This window comes from Olea europaea, unplaced genomic scaffold (assembly GCF_002742605.1).
Source record: "Olea europaea var. sylvestris unplaced genomic scaffold, O_europaea_v1 scaffold2190, whole genome shotgun sequence".
Taxonomy (NCBI): Eukaryota; Viridiplantae; Streptophyta; class Magnoliopsida; order Lamiales; family Oleaceae; genus Olea; species Olea europaea.
The window spans coordinates 12341-35429 of record NW_019239910.1 but is presented as its reverse complement, the minus strand read 5'-3'; the positions used below and the strand labels follow the sequence as shown (position 1 = coordinate 35429).

Genomic DNA, 23089 nt, shown 5'->3' with positions numbered 1-23089 from the left:
ATGGAGCTAGAACAACTAAGGACGAAAGTCCAGATACTTGAGATAAAAGTTTCCTATTTGGAAACCCAAATTCAAAATATCCAAGATAGCCTTAGAGGCAAGAATTTAGCCCATGAGGTAGAAGTTACTTGTACCAAGACTAGTATCCCTTCGCAGGGACTTGTGAATACTAGCGCTCTCCCCGAGGATAAAGGGAAAGAAAAGAAGGTAATAGGAACCCCTTCACAGGGAATACTTAAACCTATTACTGGTAATCGAGATATTCAAGATATCAAAAGAGAGGTAGCTCTTCACAGAGCCAAACTCAATCTAAACTTTCTATTGAAAGGATAGATCCCAAAGATATTGTCAAGATATGCCATGAAGCAAAAATGCCCAAAAAAAGATAACTATGAAGAAGTAACACTCTTTATTGTTATTTTTAATATTTTATCAGATTGGTATCTGGAGATTGAAAAGTGGATGAAGACTCTCCACTATTCGAAATACAACAAGATAAATTTTTATCCAGGAGCACCAGCCAACTGGGTTCCAAATTGCTTTGAAATAGGAAATATACTTTGTATATATCCTAGTAAAGATCTCAAGGAGATAGCTCAGCTTCCAGCCAACATTAGGAAAGCTGTTAAAAGATATACTGAAGTTGTTAAAACAACAAATATATATATCAGATTCCATTCAGCAACAATGGAATGGGATCCTGTTCTTGAATATATGCATCCATCGTTCCATGTGATCAAAATGGGACTTACAAATCAACATTTTTTACCAGCCAATCAAAAGGTTGTTAAAAATGGATATCAAGATATTCTTAATATGATGCCCTATAGAAGAGCAAAAGGGTATAAAGAGATATTTGAACATGTAACTCAGATAATTACTGAGAAAGAAAAAATATGGGTTTATCCATCTGAAGATCATATTATTTACTCCAATGAAAGGATGGATACCAAAGAAGAAGATATTTGTTATCTCGACCATCTATTATCAGCAATAATATCCAACCAAGTAAATGGATCAGAGGATATGGCTAAAGAACTATGCAAATTACTCTGGAATTACAGTGATCATCACTGTGAATACTGTGTTGTTGAAGATATGAGTCAAGCATCTCTTAATGATGAAGAATTCCCTGCAGAATTCTTTGATTCAAAAATGGAGAAGTGATATTGACTAAAGTAACCCTTTATCACTACTTTAATAAAGAAATTTATTAAAGAAAAACTGTGACTACTAGAAGACAGAAGATAATACAAGAAAAGTCTCTATAATTGTAACTACTCCTCACCAATAGTTACAAGTGGCAGACAAACTCAAAAGATAAGGCATCTATTTTCAAAAGAAGTGGTCCACCCAACAAGAAAACAATGAAGAATTCGTTGGAGATAAGATGGCCTAGCTACCCAACAAAGAAAAAAGGAAAACATCTGTCCAAGATAAGATTCCAAAATCTCCTATAAAAGGGGGCATGAAGGAAGAAGGAGGGAAGCTCGAAATACCTTGAAATAATTTCTCTTAAACACATTTGAGAAAAAACTTTTGTAATGTGTATACACTACTTGTATTCAGAAAAAATATTAGATAGCTTGAAGATAGGAAAGCGTGTAATAAGGTAATCACTTATGGAGTTCTAAACTTCATAAGGTGAGTACCAAATGTATGTAAATATAGCTTGTAAGCATGTACAATTTCAATTTATGAATATTAAAGTAAAAGATTTGTTATGTTCAACAAAGCTTACATAAAAGGATTTCGTTAAGTTTCTCATGATTTCTCGGCAGTACAGATAGAGATTTTAAAAGATTTTCAAAACTTTGATTTTGAATGGATGTTAGCCATGCCAAAATACCCGTATTTGATGAATGGTTTAGGGGAAAAGGCAGTTTTCTAACAAAAATTTGTAGCACCTTGTGTGTGAGTTATCTTTTAAAAATTTCGTTCCAAGTAGGAACTTGATTCTGAAAAGAGTTTGGATAGAGGTGAAAACAGAGACTCTGGATACTGTGAGATAGCGTCTGTAGAAACACGGCTAGTTCTCTAGAATGAGAAGTGCAACCTTAATTGAAAAACCTTTTGCGGAAGCAGTTGTGGACCCAAATGATTTCGAAAACATTTTAAATCTTTACTTGATTCAGAAGATTGATTAAGTACATGCAAAGCATCTATAAGAGCATGCTGGAAGGAAAGCCTGTTTATTTCCACTTGATTACTGTAAGTCATTTACTTATCTTTACATGCTTATGCTTTAATTATTTTCATGAACAATTCACAAGCATCCACTTCCACTACTAATGATGATAATAATCTTATTCTATTTTTAGATGAAAAAGATGTTACTTTCTTACTTAGACTAGATAAAAAATCTGATGATATATTTCCTGTTGGTAAAGAAAAAATAGAAGAAATATACAGAGATATTGATTATAATTGTAGAAATAATATAGGATTTGATCCTGTAGGAACTAGCAGAGAAATAAGAAAAGTAGAAGATATTATAACTAAACATACGGATATACAAGAAGAAATCTCAGAAGGATTATTTCAAGGATATATAACCAAGAAAGGCCAACCTATAATCTTTGAAGAACTATTAAAATATAAAGAATATTTAAAGGTGTTTAAAAGATTGAAAAATATAGATATAGAACATGATTGACAATTTCTTAAAGATATAAGATAGATATTGTAAATAATTTCATTAAGGGCAATATATTACTTTTGATAAGAAAGGCTATTGTGAAAAATAGAAGGAAATTACCAGCCATTTTCAAAGTTGTCCCCAAACGAGAAGGCCCAATACTTGATCCATGTCTATGACAATTCATTAAATTGTGGGATGCTTGAAATGGACTTGATGATGTCATATATCAAGGAGTAATCTCTGCTTATGGTCTTTGGTTTCCGTCTATAGTGTCATTAGACTTTTCTTTCTAGTGGGTCCACCTTGCAGTATAAACTATGTTATCAAGATAATGCTCAATGTACAGGAAAATCTTTCACAAATTTCCTACAAGTAGCATGATCCATGTTATTAAAGACACAATATGTTAGCTTGACTTGCCAAGACGATGCAAAGGGGTAAATATAGACCGTACTCAATCTCATTTACGACTTTATAAAAAGAACATGCGTGATACTGAGTCCAATGTCTGACAAATTATACATTTGACCAAAAAGAAAAAAGAAAAAGAGTTTTGAATAGAATTTTTAGGATAATGTGTAGCTAAAAAGTAGGAAAAAAAATTTAGTTTACGTGTTGAATATTTTATTGTGTGAATGTGGTTGAAAATGAGTGTAGAAAAAAAAAAAAATTGAAAAGTGTAATCGTCAAACAAGAGCTGAAGTGTGGAAAGTTATTATTATTTTTTTTTTTTCAAAACTAACCAAATATTTGTAAGACATATTAGGTTAAGTGGGTCAGCTTGGACGAGTTCAAGTAGTGTTGGGTCAGGTTTGGTCTGTAGTTGGTCAAACGTGTCACATCTTACTCTACGTTCCATGAGCTTTGGGTCAGGTATGTATTGGCAAGCATATAACTGGAATTATTTAATTGCTTTTTTGGGCAATTAATTTGTTAAATATTTCATTTCTGGTAAAATTAATTAAAAAATTGGTGCATAAATCAGTCTGAATTAAATAAGAAAAAGTACTGTATAAAATTATCTCGATTTTCATCTAAGCGTGGAAATGCATGTCAGCACTTGTCCTTCATGAAAAACCTTAGGGTTTCAAGAGCTTGCATAGATTGTGAAGACATGTTTAGTTTAACAAATTAGACAGAATTAGAGTATTTGACACAATTAAAAAAAGTTATAACAAAGTTCGTGTTATCTAATTATATTGTCTAGTTGATTTTACCAAGTATATGCCATGTCGAATTTTCAAGGGAAAAAAATCATGGAGGCTAAATAACTCACTAACGAAACTTTTTAAAGAATTACGTAGTATGATTAGGTTGAACTAGCTCTTATGAAATAAGTATTTAGCCGCTTGTGAAACTTATGTACTGTTTTGATCAATATTTGTTCAATTAAATTTTTTTGCAAATGAAATAAATGGGAATTGGAATAGACGATAATGATGTCTCCTAACATAGCAAAACTAGTTGTTACCCTACTAATCAGATTATATGCTAATCTATTGTATTTTTATCCAATTAGGGGGCAAGAAAGCTCTATGGGAAGATGGTGGTTTAATTCAGTGGTATTTAAGGAGTTAGAATTAAATTGTTTTTATGGAGTTAGAAAGTAGGTATGAGATAAATAAATCAATATAAAGTTTTGATCTTATTGAAAATAGTCAAAAGTACTCGTAAAAGTAAAGTTTGGATATAAAAGCTGAAAACATTCATTGCGAGCAAAGTTGAGGATCTTGACTCCAATTTTTTCTTAATCTTTAAATTGACAGTATAGCTAAAGCTATTTATATCTTTTAGTGTAATATATAAACAAGAAATATATGCATAAACACACACAAGGAAGGTCAAATGCACTGTTGATTATTTATTTAAGATTATAAGTAAGTCAATTTACTCATAAGTAAATTTTCAATAAATTCACGAGTATGTGAAAGCCGCAAGGAAGGTATCATTCTATTTTTCGACATTTTTTGAGGAATTTTTTTAAAAAAATAATTTAAGGAATATTTGTTGTCTGTATGCCGACAATTAATTATGTTCTATCAAATGAATTTACATAAAAAAATAAAAAAATAAAAAAAAAATAAAGAAAATTGAAATGCTAACAAATCCACTTTGAAACTCTCTAGTGTAGAGTAATATATTGGGATTTGAGTCATTTTTTGAACTTATTATGCTTGTTTGGGTTTCATGAGTAATGAGTTCTACAGAATGTGTAGATTATTGATAATAATTATAAATGCAAGAATAAAAATAAAGTTTGACTGAAAATTCTTAGTAAATTTTAATGTTTTTCTATCGAAAATGAAGAGATTGTAAGGAAAATAAGCAACTCAAATTTTTAATTCTGTATGGTTGAATAGTTCCATCGATGGGGGATAATGCCATTTAGGACCACTAGATGACACTAATATAGTATTAAATGAGAGGTATATATAAGCTTATGTTTGACAACCATTCTTTTAAAGCTCGTTTTTTACGTACTCATTTTTAATTACACATTCACACAATAAAATATCATACATTTAAACTAGAAATTTTTCTTCATGTTTTTAACCACACATTCTCTCAAAAATCATTACTCCAATTTTTTTCCCAAATAATGATTGTCAAACATGGGCTAAGTGAATATCTTAATTCTACCTTTTATTGATTATATCACTTAACGCCACATAAACCGACATTCTAGTACCACTTGTTATACCTTCTCCTCCAGAGAAAATCTTTAGTGGGACGGGCACAACACGTGGATGGTGCAACCACCCAATGCCGAGGTGGCTATCATGGCGGTAAGATCGCCCCACCGAAGTTTTTTTCCTCCAACAGAGGTACTATTTGGATCCCACTCAGCATTGAGGCCAACGTGGACGAAACCCACGTACAATAACAACAGTGCACCTGCTACTAAGGCTCAGGTGATTGGTTGGCCTCCAATCAGATCTTTCAGGATTCAGGAAGAATACTTTGGCCACAACCTCAAAGAACAACGAAGAAGTTGATGGTAAAAATGGTCCTGGTGCTCTTTTTGCCAAGGTCAGCAAGGATGGTGCTCCGTATTTGAGGAAGGTGGATCTCAGGACATATTCCACATATTCTGCTCTCGAAAAAATGCTTATGTGCTTTACCATAAGAAAATGTGGATCCAGGAAGCTCCAGATAGGGAAATGCTGGGCGAGAATAAGATGAATTTTGAAATAAAAATAAAATTTACAGGTTAATTTGAGGCTAACCATGTTAGGGTTTTATGAATTTAGTTGAAGAGGATACTTTATGATTATTAATGTTTTAGTTAAACACAAATTTTGAAATAATATACAAAGGTTCAAAGAATTTAGTGAAATAATTATAAGTGGATGAATTTATAATAATATATTTTTATTTAATTTTATATATGTCTATTTAGATAAATTTACATAAAATTAAAAATATGATATAATTATCATTTTAGAAGTGGATGTATTTATAGCGCCACCCTTTCTAAATTCTAGGGAAAATTGCAACCGAAGTACCAAACATTTCTTTTATTAGCAGACTTTGCCCAAACCTTTGATTTGTGCCAACGTGAGTACCAAACCTTTAAAAAATATGCAGCTCAAGTCCAAAATGACGGTTTCTGTCTGTTTGACCCCAAAATCCGTCAGTTGACCCCAGAAATTAAAAATCTGATTATTTTTTCCAAATACAGCAACGACAATTTGGACATATCACATTTTCCCTATTAAATTAAAAATTAAAAAAGCAAAAGGAAAAACCATAACCCCCTGCACCCCATCTCCTTCTTCCCCAACCCCTCACAGTTGGAGCATAATTCCAATGACTTCCGACCACCTAGACCATCGAATATTGGTACCATCGGAAAGCCCTTGACCTCCTCTTCAATTAGCACCGATCATCTCCCCATAAAACCAGTGGATTCAGTCGCAATTAATCAACAAAGTCAGCTGATGAAACTGCCGGAATCACCACCTCCGATCATCTCCTTGATCGGAACCCAATACAGGTCGATTGCTCACCCAAATCTAACTCCAACAATTGTCCTAATCAATTCCAAACAGTACAAAAACACGTGGAATTAACAACAACAAAATCGCTGGTCGAGATCGCGTAGCCTGCTCAACAGGGTCCGAAAGTCTCAGATTTCGGCGCTGTCCGGTAGACCCATGATCGCAGACCACCATGGCTAACCTCCTCTCCACCTGGCGCACCTTGCCTAGCCATGGGTCAAGTCCAATTTGGTCCAAAATTGAGCGAATTCATGGGTGCAATTAGGGTTGTGTGCGATAACTTCAGTTCTAGGGAATTTGATGTTTCTATGTTGCTCCAATTGTTCAATTCGACTATCCAAACTTCAATTGGTGATGGAAAGATCATGGGTAATCATCCAATTGTGCCATTATTCTACTGGTAAAGGTCATGGGTAATCATCCAATTAGGGAAGAAGGAGATGGGGTGGGGGTTATGGTTTTCTCTTTCATTTTTTAATTTTTAATTTAATAGGGAAAATGTGATATGTCCAAATTGCCCTTGCTGTATTTGGAAAAAATAATCAGATTTTTAATTTCCGGGGTCAACTAACGGATTTTGGGGTCAAACCGTCGGAAACTGCCATTTTGGACTTGAGCTGCATATTTTTTAAAAGTTTGGTACTCACGGTGGCACAAATCAAAGATTTGGACAAAGTCTGCTAATAAACGAAAGATTTGGTACTTCGACTGCAATTTTCCCTAAATTCTAATCCATATTGATATTATCCATAGCCCATTGGCTTCCTCGGAATTTGATAATCTTAGTAAATTGCATGATAATTATATTACAGATTATGCTAATTTACTAGATCAAAGGATGAAATTATATATTAAAACTCGAAATGAGAGAAATAGAGAAATTTAAGACTATCCCAATAAATTAAGGATATCTTGTGCAATATATGATAAATTATTTCATTAAGGGTATTATAGACATTTTACCAAAAATGAATAGTAGTAGGCCATTTATAAAAATCTCCCCTTCCTCGCATTGAGTCGGTTCGACGGTCACGATTCCTCACTTCCTTCCCAATCTCCTCCACAAGGACCACAACCACGAGTCACCGTCGACGTCGTGAGTTCGTGACCGTGAGGCTTGACTCGTCAGGTGAATCAAGTGATTTTCTTGGGATTTTAGAATTTCAGACTTGGATTTTTCTTTGTAGTGGGCCGGTGGGTTGTTAGTTGTTAATGCTTTTTAGAAGTTTGACTTTGGAACCATCAAACTGATTAAACATTGGAGAAGGCAAGAAGTTTATTAAAATTTTCACTGTTCATTTAATTTTTGTTACACGCTTTTTTTTGGGATTTGAAGTTTTCATATATGATTTCTAGTTTCTACTCTTTAGTTAAGTTATAATCGTTCTTTTACTGTTCATTTTGTGAAAACACGACTTCGAATGTGTGTATTTATCCAGCATGTGTAATGTGATTTTATGCCAAATTGAGTGTTAATTGAAGCAATTCAATTCAGTTTTCTTCCTCTTATTCTTATTTTACATCGTTTAATCCCTCCCCCTTCTCTTTTATCTTTTCTTTGTTGGGGTATTTCGGCTGATTTCAGCTGGGATTGAAACATTGATCGAGTCACGGTTTCGGCGAAGCAGAAACGAGAGTTCCAACCGTGACATTGTAATTATTGTTTAACTATGTGATTGGTTTAGATCTAAAAGAGCTCCCTGATTCTATTGCTTATCTGAATTTCTGCTGGTTAAAATATGAAGTGACTTTAGAGATCAATACATGTCTTGTAAAGTATTGGCGCTGGTTATGTTGGAGGCCCCATCATAGCACTTAAATGCCCTAAAATTGAAGTAGGCATCGTTGACATTTCTATTCCTCGTATCAGTGCCTGGAATAGCAATCAGCTCCCCCTTTATGAGCCAGGCCTTGAGGATGTTGTGAAGCAGTGTAGGGGCAATAACCTCTTCTTTAGTACAGATGTGGAGAAACATGCCGCTGAGGCTGATATTGTATCCACTTTTAAATTTTAGCCCTTGCGCCAAAAATTCCTGGATCCGTCCCTGCACCAGCCTTTCTCCTTCCATTATAAATTTTCAGGCCTAATGTCAGCTCAAGTTCGCTCTCATCTTCGATTTCATTAATCTGATTAATAGAAAGAATCTCATAATCCTGCCCTTCTCGCATATTTTTGACGATATCCTTCTTGAGTATCTTCTGGATTCGATAAAGACGATGAAGCTTGAAAACCTAAAAATATATATAGAAATTCAAGATTAGGGACATTCTACAATAATTCACAGAATGCACAAAGGGAAATTGGAATTTTATCTAACTGTTCTCGAAATGTTTCCTCGTGCTTTAACATAGCCATCTTCGTGTATTCCTTGTGGTATGGATGAAGAAGCTTCTCCATTTAAACTTAAATTACCATAAATTATATATTTCCTCTCTTGTATGCTCTATCTGTATATGCAGAAAAATTGTAAATTTATTATCAGAAAAAAAGTAACATACAAAGAAAATATCAAGCCAATAAGCCCATGATTGTTAGAATGCACCTACTTTTGATGAAGTATCCTTCTTTTTCGCCCCTTACAATTAAACCTTCCTATAATTTATATCAAGGCATCGTTCACTTTCTTATTGGGAAGACATCGATTTCATTCAGTAGGATCACTAATCACTATCTTGGCTGATGACGAAGAGGCGATCTCAAAAAAGGTAGAAGTTGTGCAGCATGTAGAGTCGGGATTTGAATTCCTATCATATTAGCGTAAGAAATTCAATTGTATCCCACTCCTAAAAATATTTCCATTTTCTTGAACTAATCTGTCACCATGTTTAAAGAGTAAATGAATTTGCTTACCTCAGAGACTCTCATGAGTTCTGGAAGAATAAATTGCCAATTCTCAATATCTTCCCTAACTTGTGCTTTTATGTTCGGAAATATATAAATGCAGCTAGAATTTAAAAATCTATTTTACACACAGAAATCAAAGTAATTGTTTGGGGTCTGTAGGTACACAGACACGAAGATGGCATCACCCGGCCCTCCCATAATTGGATCTTGACCGTATATAAGTGGGCTCCTCGAAATAAACTAAACATTACGTGACTCATCACGGAATAACAAATATTGATCATGCTTAAAAGTTGTTTTAAACAAATTAAATGAGAGGCGTAATTGTCGCGTGAAATTCAAAATTTTTTACTTTAATTTATAAGTAGCGAGTTATTATATTTATAAGCAGATAAGACACGTGCTTAATAGTAGAGTGTGTTTCTAAAATGTATGTTTAATATGTAATATTAGACAAGACGAAATTATATAAAAAATAAGATTCTTCAACTTCTTCTTCTTAATATTGTAAAATAATATCTAATCATCTTGTACATGCTATCTAAGCATGATAATAGCGGATTTTACCAATAAAAATGCATGGTATTATGTAGGTACATGTTTGGCAAAACTTAACTTTTCAAAGATGGTAAAATAATTTTTATTCAAACATTTGGTAAGATTCACAACTTATTATTTATACATTCCGTAAGATGCACAACTTATAAACACCTAGAAGAACCACCAAGTATGTCGGGTTAGATATGAAAACATGATTTAAACAGTTGATGTGAATGGATTACGAAAGGTGACTTTCTAGTTCACAAAAACTTGGGAGAAGTTTTGATTGAGAGCCCAAGTGTAGAGGTAAGCAACCTACCCAATCAAGTTGACAATAGAGCAAGAATCGACTATTTGACCAAGGATGAATCAAGTGAGTAATGTCTTACGGAGCTTGAAGCCTCGAACACACAATAAGACTCCAAAGAGTCATGGTTGTACAAATGTGTACAAAATTTGAAGATTCTTTGAAAGACGAATATAATATAATGGAAATATGCTAGTCGGGCTAGCACACCCTATTGATATATAAGAAAGAGAGGTCACAAAAAGAAGTTTTGAGCTAGGTTATTCTTTGTAAAATAATGCCCTCTGATGCATCTCTTTCTTTTTTCATAAACAAATAGTAGAAGCGATATACTGTCTCTAGTGGACAGGATAAAAATTTCTCATTGTTGATATGGCAGAGAAAACCTTAAATATGTTTTTCGGTTTGTATGACTATTGCAAAGAACCGAAAGTAAGTTTATCTTGCCGCGTAGGCAATAAAAAGTTTTTATTTTATCCATTGTGGGCAGGAGATCAGATCTGAAACATATAATCGTAGTATTTAAACTCAAAAACTGTGTTTTCTAGTAACACATTCAATAATCATTATTTTCTCTCTGAAAAATAAAACTACAATAATATTAAAATATAAAATATGTTTATTTATTTAGCACGCGTTGCCGGTGGAAGGAGGTGCGGGAACACCGGGAGAAGTCTGTCCTTATTAATTTGCTAAAAGGTTGATTCACGCTTAACGGACTTGTACTGTTCCTTGGTCCCACTCCCATTGGTTAGCGGTACTATATACAAATAGCACTGGATCACAAAAGGCAAAATTCGTGTTGACTCGAATCCACAAGTCGACATCATCTTATGCTTGATTAATCAAGTCAAGGCGATCGTGCATTTTTGGAATAATGCTAACTAATATGAGTGGTGTTGAACTCAAAAATATACCTTCAACGTGGTTAATAGATCTCAAGACTTCTCAAGATAAGTCGTACTTTTGACTTTGGACCGCCATAATTTTGCCTTCATTATACTATCAATTTGCTTTTTGACCATAATTCCTTCATAATATAAAAGCACTAATTTTGAAGCACAAACGAAATACTTTCATAAGATTTATTGATTAAAAACGTCTATTAATTTAGTGAAAACGAAATTAAACATACGTAAATATATTTATCTATTTGAAATGATAGATATATAAAAAAAAAGAAAAAAATTCTTATTCAACATTTGATAAATTTCTGAGATCGAAGCAGATGAAAAATTAGAGATTTTTTATTTGTATTGGAATAAACAGATGAAAACAGTTAGTTGGTTTTGAAATTTTAAGTGTGAAGTATCTGGATTTTGCTAGTTAACTAAAATGATAGTATTGCCTTTTGAACAAAACAATATTTTATAATTATATTATTTATTTAAGGATATTTTTGTCTTTTACCACTTAGATCATCGTGAAAAGAATAAAGTCTCCTATCCCGACTTAGGAACATGATTGAAGATGTGGCACCCCTATTGGACGAGCAAGCGCCCCTGTCCCCAAGCCGGCACAGGAGCAGAGTTGTCGTGAAAATATGCAATGGTTAAAAATTCGAAGTGAAAATTAGGATTTGACCAAACTTAACTTAAAAATGTGAAACCCTTCTTGAACCCACAGATAATTCCTGAGGTATAATCGTCACTCTAAAGAGAACGTTTTTCCTTCAGAGTAAACCTGGCGGCGGCCATTCACACTTCCAAGAATCAAGCCTTTCAGATTCAAGGCTCCCACGGCCACTCTCTCCACTGTTCCCATCGTCGGATTCTCCGAGACATTCTCCAAATTGAAACAACAAGGCAACGTAAGCAGCATTCCTTTTATATTTTCTTTTTCTTTTTCTTTTTTTGTTGTTTACTGCTCTTGTTTTGTTCTTCGTCCTAGACTCTTTTTTTTGTTTAGCTGGATTGGATTCCTAGTATTTTTTATATAAAAAAATTGGGGTTAGTGTGAGATAATTTGGAGGATTATTAGCGACCATTTTGATCGAAGATGGATGCATGTTTAGTAGTTTTTTTTCCTAGTAGAATATGTTATAAAGGAAATCATACATTGATGACAATCAGTTCCCTTTATCATTTTGTGGAAAAAAAGGGAAACGAAAAACTAGAGAAGGCTCAAATTCTTCGTAACTCTGACGCTGAATAATTTTCATTGCAAGGGAAAAGATTTTTAATATAAATGAAAGATAGAACTGACATAAAGTGGGGGAGATGCTTCTGCCATGCCTTTCTTTTTGCTAATTTGATTGCCTATTTTTAGTAAAATAAATAAGAGAGGGTCTTGGTTTCTGCTTTTAAGGAGTCAACTTTTGATCAGTAGTTCTATAATAGCTTGGGACTGTGGAATTTTAGAGGGCATAAAAGATAACTTATCCATATTTTAGGGCAAGGTGACATTTATATTGATTTGCATGCTTTTGTGTCATGGAATTATAAGATTTTCAATACTATTTTTTGAAGTTCACTATGTAAATTAATTAGCTTGTTTTTGCTTTGAAAGGTGGCTTTCATCCCGTATATCACAGCTGGTGATCCTGACCTTTCAACCTTAGCTCAAGTGCTAAAGGTCCTTGATTCATGTGGCTCAGACATTATAGAATTAGGGGTTCCCTATTGAGACACATTGGCTGACGGTCCGGTTATCCATGTTCGAATATGTGGTTATTCGCTTACTGTGTTGTAGTTTCGAATTCCAAATTTTTCTGAAATTATTTTGTTTACACAGGCTGCAGCTACACGTTCCCTAGCTAGAGGGACTAACTTCGATAAAATTATTGCAATGTTTAAGGACACAAGTGCAATTTTTAAATTGTGTTACAAATAAAACGGACTGGAGGTAATGTGACAGTTTTGGTTTACCTCGATACCATCTCAATAGATGTATATAGCATGCCATACATTTAACCTAATTACCTCTGGGCGTCATGATATAGCTAGGCAGCACATCATATTCATGTAACATGTTTCCCGCATGAATATATGATTATATCTTTATGTTACATTTTCGACTAACCCCTGACTTTGGTAACTGGGGTGAGGTAGACCACTTGGTCTAATTATTTAAATTAATTTACTATAGATTATCTGGACAATGATACAACTTATTTATGTATTTATTTATTTTTTGTCATACTTTTTTCACAGAACGTTCTCTCAATAACTTTGTCCATCGATGACCTTACTGTATAATTATGCTGTCATAGATTTGTAGTTTCTTAAAGTTACCTTCTATTTTTGCCCCCCACAGGTGGTGCCTCAATAATCTTGTCCAATTGCACTATTCTCATATTATAACCCAATACTAAAGCGTGGAGCGGAAAAACTCATGACACACATCATATTCATGTAACATGTTTCCCGCATGAATATATGATTATATCTTTATGTTACATTTTCGACTAACCCATGACTTTGGTAACTGGGGTGAGGTAGACCACTTGGTCTAATTATTTAAATTAATTTACTATAGATTATCTGGACAATGATAAAACTTATTTATGTATTTATTTATTTTTTGTCATACTTTTTTCACAGAACGTTCTCTCAATAACTTTGTCCATCGATGACCTTACTGTATAATTATGCTGTCATAGATTTGTAGTTTCTTAAAGTTACCTTCTATTTTTGCCCCCACAGGTGGTGCCTCAATAATCTTGTCCAATTGCACTATTCTCATATTATAACCCAATACTAAAGCGTGGAGCGGAAAAACTCATGACAACTTTGAAAGATGCAGGGATAAATGGTAATATGTTATACTTTGCTGACTGCAGTTTCTTTGTTTTTTTTCACTATATTATGATAAGCTTTCCGTTATTTGGCAACTATGTTAACTCACATTCTTCATAAGCTCACCTCAAACATTCATCTGTTCAGGTCTTGTTGTGCCACATGTCCCTTCGGAGGAGACAGGGATATTGAGAAAAGAAGCTGCTAATAACAACGTGGAATTGGTTGGTTTTCAAACTTAATAATTTTGCTCTTTGTCTGAGCTTTGTAAAGTTGCATATTTTAAACCTTAATATGGAGTCACGTACATGCTTGCAAATGGCTAGTCATCTGGCTTAAACTGGTAACCTGATTTTTTATTAAGGTGGTTGCCATTGGGACAGATCACTTATTTAATAATATCTAATCATCTTGTACATGCTATCTAAGCATGATAATAGCGGATTTTACCAATAAAAATGCATGGTATTATGTAGGTACATGTTTGGCAAAACTTAACTTTTCAAAGATGGTAAAATAATTTTTATTCAAACATTTGGTAAGATTCACAACTTATTATTTATACATTCCGTAAGATGCACAACTTATAAACACCTAGAAGAACCACCAAGTATGTCGGGTTAGATATGAAAACATGATTTAAACAGTTGATGTGAATGGATTACGAAAGGTGACTTTCTAGTTCACAAAAACTTTTGATTGAGAGCCCAAGTGTAGAGGTAAGCAACCTACCCAATCAAGTTGACAATAGAGCAAGAATCGACTATTTGACCAAGGATGAATCAAGTGAGTAATGTCTTACGGAGCTTGAAGCCTCGAACACACAATAAGACTCCAAAGAGTCATGGTTGTACAAATGTGTACAAAATTTGAAGATTCTTTGAAAGACGAATATAATATAATGGAAATATGCTAGTCAGGCTAGCACACCCTATTGATATATAAGAAAGAGAGGTCACAAAAAGAAGTTTTGAGCTAGGTTATTCTTTGTAAAATAATGCCCTCTGATGCATCTCTTTCTTTTTTCATAAACAAATAGTAGAAGCGATATACTGTCTCTAGTGGACAGGATAAAAATTTCTCATTGTTGATATGACAGAGAAAACCTTAAATATGTTTTTCGGTTTGTATGACTATTGCAAAGAATCGAAAGTAAGGTTATCTTGCCGCGTAGGCAATAAAAAGTTTTTATTTTATCCATTGTGGGCAGGAGATCAGATCTGAAACATATAGTCGTAGTATTTAAACTCAAAAACTGTGTTTTCTAGTAACACATTCAATAATCATTATTTTCTCTCTGAAAAATAAAACTACAATAATATTAAAATATAAAATATGTTTATTTATTTAGCACGCGTTGCCGGTGGAAGGAGGTGCGGGAACACCGGGAGAAGTCTGTCCTTATTAATTTGCTAAAAGGTTGATTCACGCTTAACGGACTTGTACTGTTCCTTGGTCCCACTCCCATTGGTTAGCGGTACTATATACAAATAGCACTGGATCACAAAAGGCAAAATTCGTGTTGACTCGAATCCACAAGTCGACATCATCTTATGCTTGATTAATCAAGTTGAGGCGATCGTACATTTTTGGAATAATGCTAACTAGTATGAGTGGTGTTGAACTCAAAAATGTACCTTCAACGTGGTCAATAGATCTCAAGACTTCTCATGTCCAGATAAGTCGTACTTTTGACTTTGGACCGCCATAATTTTGCCTTCATTATACTATCAATTTGCTTTTTGACCATAATTCCTTCATAATATAAAAGCACTAATTTTGAAGCACAAAAGAAATACTTTCATAAGATTTATTGATTAAAAACGTATATTAATTTAGTGAAAACGAAATTAAACATACGTAAATATACTTATCTATTTGAAATGATAGATATATAAAAAAAAAAAAATCTTATTCAACATTTGATAAATTTCTGAGATTGAAGCAGATGAAAAATGAGAGATTTTTTTATTTGTATTGGAATAAATAGATGAAAACAATTAGTTGGTTTTGAAATTTTAAGTGTGAAGTATCTGGATTTTGCTTGTTAACTAAAATGATAGTATTGCTTTTTGAACAAAACAATATTTTTTAATTATATTATTTATTTAAGAATATTTTTGTCTTTTACCACTTAGGTCATCGTGAAAAGAATAAAGTCCCCTATCCCGACTTAAGAACATGATTGAAGATGTGGCACCCCTATTGGACGAGCAGGCGCCCCTGTCACGGAAAGCCGGGACAGGAGCAGGGTTGTCGTGAAAATATGCGATGGTTAAAAATTCGAAGTGAAAATTAGGATTTGACCAAACTCAACTTAAAAAGCGAAACCCTTCTTGAACCCACAGATAATTCCTGAGGTATAATCGTCACTCTAAAGAGAACGTTTTTCCTTCAGAGTAAACCTGGCGGCGGGGGTGGCCATTCACACTTCCAAGAATCAAGCCTTTCAGATTCAAGGCTCCCACTGCCACTCTCTCCACTGTTCGCATCGTCGGATTCCCCGAGACATTCTCCAAATTGAAACAACAAGGCAACGTAAGCAGCATTCCTTTCATATTTTCTTTTTCTTTTTTGTTGTTTACTGCTCTTGTTTTGTTCTTCGTCCTAGACTCTTTTTTTTGTTTAGCTGGATTGGATTCCTAATATTTTTTATATAAAAAAATTGGGGTTAGTGTGAGATAATTTGGAGGATTATTAGCGACCATTTTGATCGAAGATGGATGCATATTTAGGAGTTTTTTTTTCCTAGTAGAATATGTTATAAAGGAAATCATACATTGATGACAATCAGTTCCCTTTATCATTTTGTGGAAAAAAAGGGAAACGAAAAACTAGAGAAGGCTCAGATTCTTCGTAACTCTGACGCTGAATAATTTTCATTGCAAGGGAAAAGATTTTTAATATAAATGAAAGATAGAACTGACATAAAGTGGGAGAGATGCTTCTGCCATGCCTTTCTTTTTGCTAATTTGATTGCCTATTTTTAGTAAAATAAATAAGAGAGGGTCTTGGTTTCTGCTTTTAAGGAGTCAACTTTTGATCAGTAGGTCTATAATAGCTTGGGACTGTGGAATTTTAGAGGGCATAAAAGACAACTTATCCATATTTTAGAGCAAGGTGACATTTATATTGATTTGCATGCTGTTGCGTCATGGAATTATAAAATTTTCAATACTATTTTTTGAAGTTCACTATGTATATTAATTAGCTTGTTTTTGCTTCGTATATCACAGCTGGTGATCCTGACCTTTCAACCACAGCTCAAGCGCTGAAGGTCCTTGATTCATGTGGCTCAGACATTATAGAATTAGGTGTTCCCTATTCAGACCCATTGGCTAACAGTCCGGTTATCCAGGTTCAAATATGTGGTTTTATCTGCTTATTGTGTTGTAGTTTCGAATTCCAAATTTTTCTGAAATTGTTTTGTTTACACAGGCTGCAGCTTCACGTTCCCTAGCTAGAGGGACTAACCTCGATAAAATTATTGCAACGTTTAAGGACACAAGTGCAATTTTTAAATTGTGTTACAAATAAAACAGACTGGAGGTAATGTGACAGTTTTGGTTTACTCGATACCATCTCAATAGATGTATATAGCATGCCATACATTTAACCTAATTACCTCTGGGCGTCATGATATAGCTAGGCAGCACATCATATTCATGTAACATGTTTCCCGCATGAATATATGATTATATCTTTATGTTACACTTTCGACTAACCCATGACTTTGGTAACTGGGGTGAGGTAGACCACTTGGTCTAATTATTTAAATTAATTTACTATAGATTATCTGGACAATGATACAAATTATTTATGTATTTATTTATTTATTTATTTATTTTTTTGTCATACTTTTTTCACAGAACGTTCTCTCAATAACTTTGTCCATCGATGACCTTACTGTATAATTATGCTGTCATAGATTTGTAGTTTCTTAAAGTTGCCTTCTATTTTTGCCCCCACAGGTGGTGCCTCAATAATCTTGTCCAATTGCACTATTCTCATATTATAACCCAATACTAAAGCGTGGAGCGGAAAAACTGATGACAACTTTGAAAGATGCAGGGATAAATGGTAATATGTTATACTTTGCTGACTGCAGTTTCTTTGTTTTTTTTCACTATATTATGATAAGCTTTCCGTTATTTGGCAACTATGTTAACTCACATTCTTCATAAGCTCACCTCAAACATTCATCTGTTCAGGTCTTGTTGTGCCACATGTCCCTTCGGAGGAGACAGGGATATTGAGAAAAGAAGCTGCTAATAACAACGTGGAATTGGTTGGTTTTCAAACTTAATAATTTTGCTCTTTGTCTGAGCTTTGTAAAGTTGCATATTTTAAACCTTAATATGGAGTCACGTACATGCTTGCAAATGGCTAGTCATCTGGCTTAAACTGGTAACCTGATTTTTTATTAAGGTGGTTGCCATTGGGACAGATCACTTATTTAGGACGATTTAAGGTGTGTGATAGTCTTAATATCATGACCTTCTATATGTCAAGTATTTTTCTCAGTTTTATTTATCAAACACACACAATCTGAAAATTGTAATTTGTAATTTGTGCAATTGCAGTTCTTAGTCCGTCTTAGATAATGAAGTGTTTTTTTTGCTTTTGGAGTAATCGCTTTGAATGAGACAAAGGTTTGCCTAGTAGCTGTATCAATCAGTTTTAAATAATTGTAGATTCAAGTCTTCTGGAGAAGTGATTTGGGGAAGGGCAGTTTTTCCCCTATCTAGTAGTATACTGAACAAACCAACAGAATGAAAAATATCTAATCACATTGGATGGGGCTGAATACTATAATGATCTATGGATTATCTTATTTGAAATATGGTGTTTAATATTTGATTATTTTTATATATATATGGTGTTTAATCAGGATTGAGGGCTGATAAGTTATTGAAAAATTGGTGTTAGAAGGAAGTACAAAAAATTTTGGGACCTCTATACGTTTGTCCTTTCTTGGATAAACACGTATTTCTCGGGAAACAAGATATCTCTCAACGAGTACAATAATTAGTTCAGTATTTGAACTGTTTACATGGGCACACTTGTGACTTTTAGTTGGCACATTTTTTCACGTGCTTAATTCTCTCCTGTTACATCAGGTGCTGCTCACAAAACCCACCACTCCTATACAGCAAATGAAAGCCATCGTTGAAGCTTCAGAAGGATTCATCTACCTTGTGAGTTGCCTATTTTCCTTTTCTTAGTTTAGGTATGTGTTGACGCTTGATTCTTTTATGGGAGAAAACTTGAGAGTCTTCCGGAATGTCATTTTAAGATTACAATGTCTTGATTTTTGCAGAGCTTATCATCCTCTTTCCCGTCATTTTATGGGTCATATATCAACTTCCGCTTGAATTTTCTTGCTTCTGTTAATAGTTTGTTTGAAACTGTATTAATGATGATGCCTCTATATGAGGCACCATACATGTGCCTCGAGTCATATCAAACACCATATACTTGTGCCCTTAGAAGTTGAAATGTTATTCATGTATCCTCACACGAATAAGAGGAAAATGCACTTCCAATTTTCTTAATGAGTTCTAAATTTACTTTACTATTAACTTCTGCTAGTTGAAGTTCTCTATTTATTGTTATGTAGGTGAGCTCAGCTGGAGTTATGTTAGTTCAGTATTTGAACTGTTTACATGGGCACACTTGTGACTTTTAGTTGGCACATTTTTTCACGTGCTTAATTCTCTCCTGTATTTGGAGCTCGTGCATCTATCAATGATAAGGTCCAATCTCTCCATGAAATTAAAGAGGTAAGTATTTATGTCAATTGTCAATCAGTTAAGCTCCCAACAAATTCTTGAGTATTCTTCTTATACTACAAATTTTCTCAGTAACCCATCTTTTATTTTGCATTTCACCTTTTCTTTTGTTGTCAATCATATAGCCTTTTTTTTCACTTCAAAAAGGAAAAATATAATGAAAACTTTTTGTCAACTTGAATATCATTTTGACAGGCAACAAACAAACCAGGAGCAGTTGGTTTTGGTATATCAAAACCAGAGCATGTGGAACAGGTCCATCTTTGACAATATACCCCAATACCCTCGATTTTAATTCCATGGTTATGATAATATAATAATTCAACATTTAATCGATATCACTTTATTAATAATGTCAACATTTAACTTTAGAAACACATTTTGATGTTAATCAAATATTATAAGAATGGAATCACTCAAATTATAAAGTTTAACTTGGAATAAAAAAAACAATTATAAAATTTAACTTGATGTTTTATGCCCTCTTAGAGAAGATTATTCATACCATTGCAAATAACATGTTAATTGTTTTGATAGAAAGGTCAAACTCACAATCGAGATAATGTATACATTAAGACAAATAATAGTAAATACGGGAGAAATGCAAGGATAAACTATTTTCATTCTTGAGAATTCATAGAAATCTATTGCTTTTTGCAAAAATAATAATAAAAGAAAAAGAGAAGAATGAAATTAAAATTAACCCCACCTGTAAAAGCCCCCATTTTGCTCCTTTACAGATTGCATTTCTGGAAAAACTATGCAGATCTTTGTGAAAACTTTAACTGGCAAGACGATTACTCTTGAGGTTGAGAGTTCCGACACAATTGATAATGTCAAGGCCAAGATCCAATGCAAGGAAGGCATCCCGTCGGCCCAGCAACGGCTTATTTTCGCAGGAAAACAGTTGGAGGATGGTGGAAACCTAGCCGACTACAACATTCAAAAGGAGTCTACGTTGCACCTTGTCCTCCATCTCCGTGGCGGCGGAACTTGGAGGATTCCTTTCGTTGCTAATCACTTGGTGAAAAAAATTTCGCAGCTTAACCAAAAAGCGGAGAAGGAATTGATAAAAACTTGGTCTCGGGGTTCTACTATTATTCCTGAAATGGTAGGCCACAGGATTGCTGTTTACAATGGTAAGAAACACGTGCCTTTTCGTATATCGGAGCAGATGGTGGGCCATAAATTGGGAGAACTTTGCCCTCGTCGTCAAGCAAGAAGAGAGAGAGAGAAGTTCAGCAGAAGAAGGGTACGAAGAAGAAATGAGAGACACCGGGGAAACGTTAGGAAATTTTTCTAGGTATGAAGATCAGGAGAATTTCTCATTATGAAGTATTTCTAGTCATGAATAAAATTGTGAAATTGATGTAGTTTTGTCTTTTGCTATTGGATGTTTTCAATTGATATTGAGAATAAAGTTTTCAAGATAATATACTTTTCAGTTAGAATGAATTTAAGTTTCTATCATCTCACTGTTTAGAGCTTGAGTCTCTGCACATCTTACTTTTGTTGTTCGACTGTAGAGAACGCTGATTATGTTATAGGATTTTGTGTTGAAATTATTTTAGGCATACGCCCATGCTTGGCAATTTGTTCTATTGAGCTATTTCTGTTATTTATCGGGTTCATTCCAGCCAATTTGCGTTGGAAGGTGTACTGATTTTTTATGGTTGTGGGATTGTTAGATTGTTCATGAATCCAGTCAAATTGTTCGAAGAAATTGCAGCAAGAGCAACAGAAATGGAATAGCTTTTCTGTCTAAAAAATTTCCCGTTCAGGCACCTGAAATGATTCATCTCTATTTAAATAAGAGTTTTTATCTTGTTTGACATACTTTTATTTTCTGAATATTGTTAATTCAATTGATACAAGTTATTTAGAATATTTGAGTTTGATTCTCTAATTTTCTGCTCTAGTTCTCTATCTACTATTGACGTTTTTTCAATACTTTTTACTGCTTGTGAGTACAATCAATAGTTACGTACTTGCTACTACTTGAAGTTTGAAATATTGAATCTTTATTGTGTTTTGTCTATTACTATGATTTGAATTATGTCTTTTCGGATGGATGGTGGTGGAATTGGTTGAAATAGGTAATTGACTCCTTTTCATACAAAAACATGCCAACTTGGCTTACTATAAGGAATCAAAGTCATCAATATCGTCATTGTAATCAATATTGATATCATCAATAATCAAACCTTTGGTTTGGTATCTAGGAACTTGTTTAGAAATACCGTAATGAAAGGAACATAGGAGTTTGTCTCTAGGAATTTGATCAAATGTGATTGTCCAGTTCCTATAGAACTTATCACCAAAATTCCCCCTAGAGGGGGATAAGGCTAAGTGGAGCTAAAAGGGTTTTCCATGAGTTAGGAAATGAAAAGTATTTGTTCCAGAGATTTCTAATTTATTCTTGTGTAATTCCTGTTGAAGCATACACTTGGTGGTGAAGGGCGGACGATTTTAAAGTAGATTCCCCATTCATTAGATAGAAAAGATAATCAGGATTTTGTAATTTGTTGCCTCAACTCAACGCGAATCACAACTGACAAAACGGTGATAAACATGGCCTGTCAAAGGAAGGTGCAAATGAAAATCAGAATTTTTGAAATGTATGGGCCGATGAATGTAAAATGACATCTTTGGTAACTGCTTTCTTCTCTACAGTGACTGTTTCCTGCTTAGTAGGTTATATTGTGTTGCCGAGAAGTTTATAGCAGTTACTTTGCATGTATGCCACCTTGATATTTCATTAGATTAAAAAATCATGTCCCTTGGATTGGGCTGTGCGATCAATTTGGATGACGAATTCTTTACATGCTTGGCTATGTCCATGCGTCCAGCAGTACTCTGTGCGAATAAAGCATTCCCTCTATTACCATCTCAAACAACTTCAGACCAACCATAGATTATGCTTCTGCTGGTATTATTTTGATTATTGCTGCTTTATAATGGGAACCTAGGGTCCAGTAAGTTCAATTTTGCTGGATTTAATGTTATTATGGGATTTTAAAAGAATATTATAGAAGTATAACAGAGAAGATTATGTCCTTGTTTTCAATTTGATCTGTTATACAACCAAACTTTTTGCCCCACTTCGAACTCTCGCATCTGAATATGCAGGTCATGTCACTTCTTGGTTCGTTCTTTGTAGAGTCTTGAGTTTTCATATGCTTCTATCCTAAATTCATCTAACTCATTAAGTTGCAGTAAAAGCTTT

The 23089-nt window shown here is 33.9% G+C and overlaps 1 protein-coding gene and 1 long non-coding RNA gene across 7 annotated transcripts; both read left to right on the top strand.

Moving 5' to 3' along the window:
- Positions 1–11928: 11928 nt before the first annotated feature.
- On the top strand, positions 11929–14459 carry LOC111380709. 2 transcript variants are annotated; one of them, XR_002700224.1, is made up of 5 exons: positions 11929–12144; positions 12843–12975; positions 13068–13178; positions 13590–14087; positions 14219–14459. It is a non-coding gene; the product is annotated as an uncharacterized LOC111380709 (long non-coding RNA). The 2 variants fall into 2 exon arrangements; XR_002700225.1 differs by having other exon boundaries at positions 12843–12989.
- Positions 14460–16412: 1953 nt separating this feature from the next.
- On the top strand, positions 16413–21673 carry LOC111380707 (ubiquitin-40S ribosomal protein S31-like). Of its 5 annotated transcripts, XM_023004342.1 has the most exons (11): positions 16414–16609; positions 17308–17429; positions 17510–17620; positions 18043–18151; positions 18283–18359; positions 19192–19269; positions 19692–19712; positions 19801–19854; positions 20059–20118; positions 20630–21166; positions 21552–21673. In XM_023004342.1, exons 4-10 carry the CDS (start codon positions 18121–18123, stop codon positions 21164–21166), a joined length of 858 nt encoding a protein of 285 aa, XP_022860110.1. In that variant the 5' UTR covers positions 16414–16609; positions 17308–17429; positions 17510–17620; positions 18043–18120; the 3' UTR covers positions 21552–21673. The 5 variants fall into 5 exon arrangements, with proteins under 5 accessions (XP_022860112.1, XP_022860113.1, XP_022860110.1 ...); XM_023004341.1 differs by lacking the exon at positions 21552–21673 and having other exon boundaries at positions 16415–16609; positions 20630–21333; XM_023004344.1 differs by lacking the exons at positions 20059–20118; positions 21552–21673 and having other exon boundaries at positions 16413–16609; positions 20630–21333.
- The last annotated feature ends 1416 nt before the right edge of the window (positions 21674–23089 follow it).

Coding starts and splice junctions, on each gene's coding strand:
- LOC111380707 (XM_023004342.1), top strand. CDS start 18,121: ATGACAACTTTGAAAGATGCAGGGATAAATG. Junction 19,713..19,800: donor TGAGCTCAGCTGGAGTTATG/TTAGTTCAGTAT, acceptor TCTCCTGTATTT/GGAGCTCGTGCATCTATCAA. Junction 20,119..20,629: donor AACCAGAGCATGTGGAACAG/GTCCATCTTTGA, acceptor AAAACTATGCAG/ATCTTTGTGAAAACTTTAAC.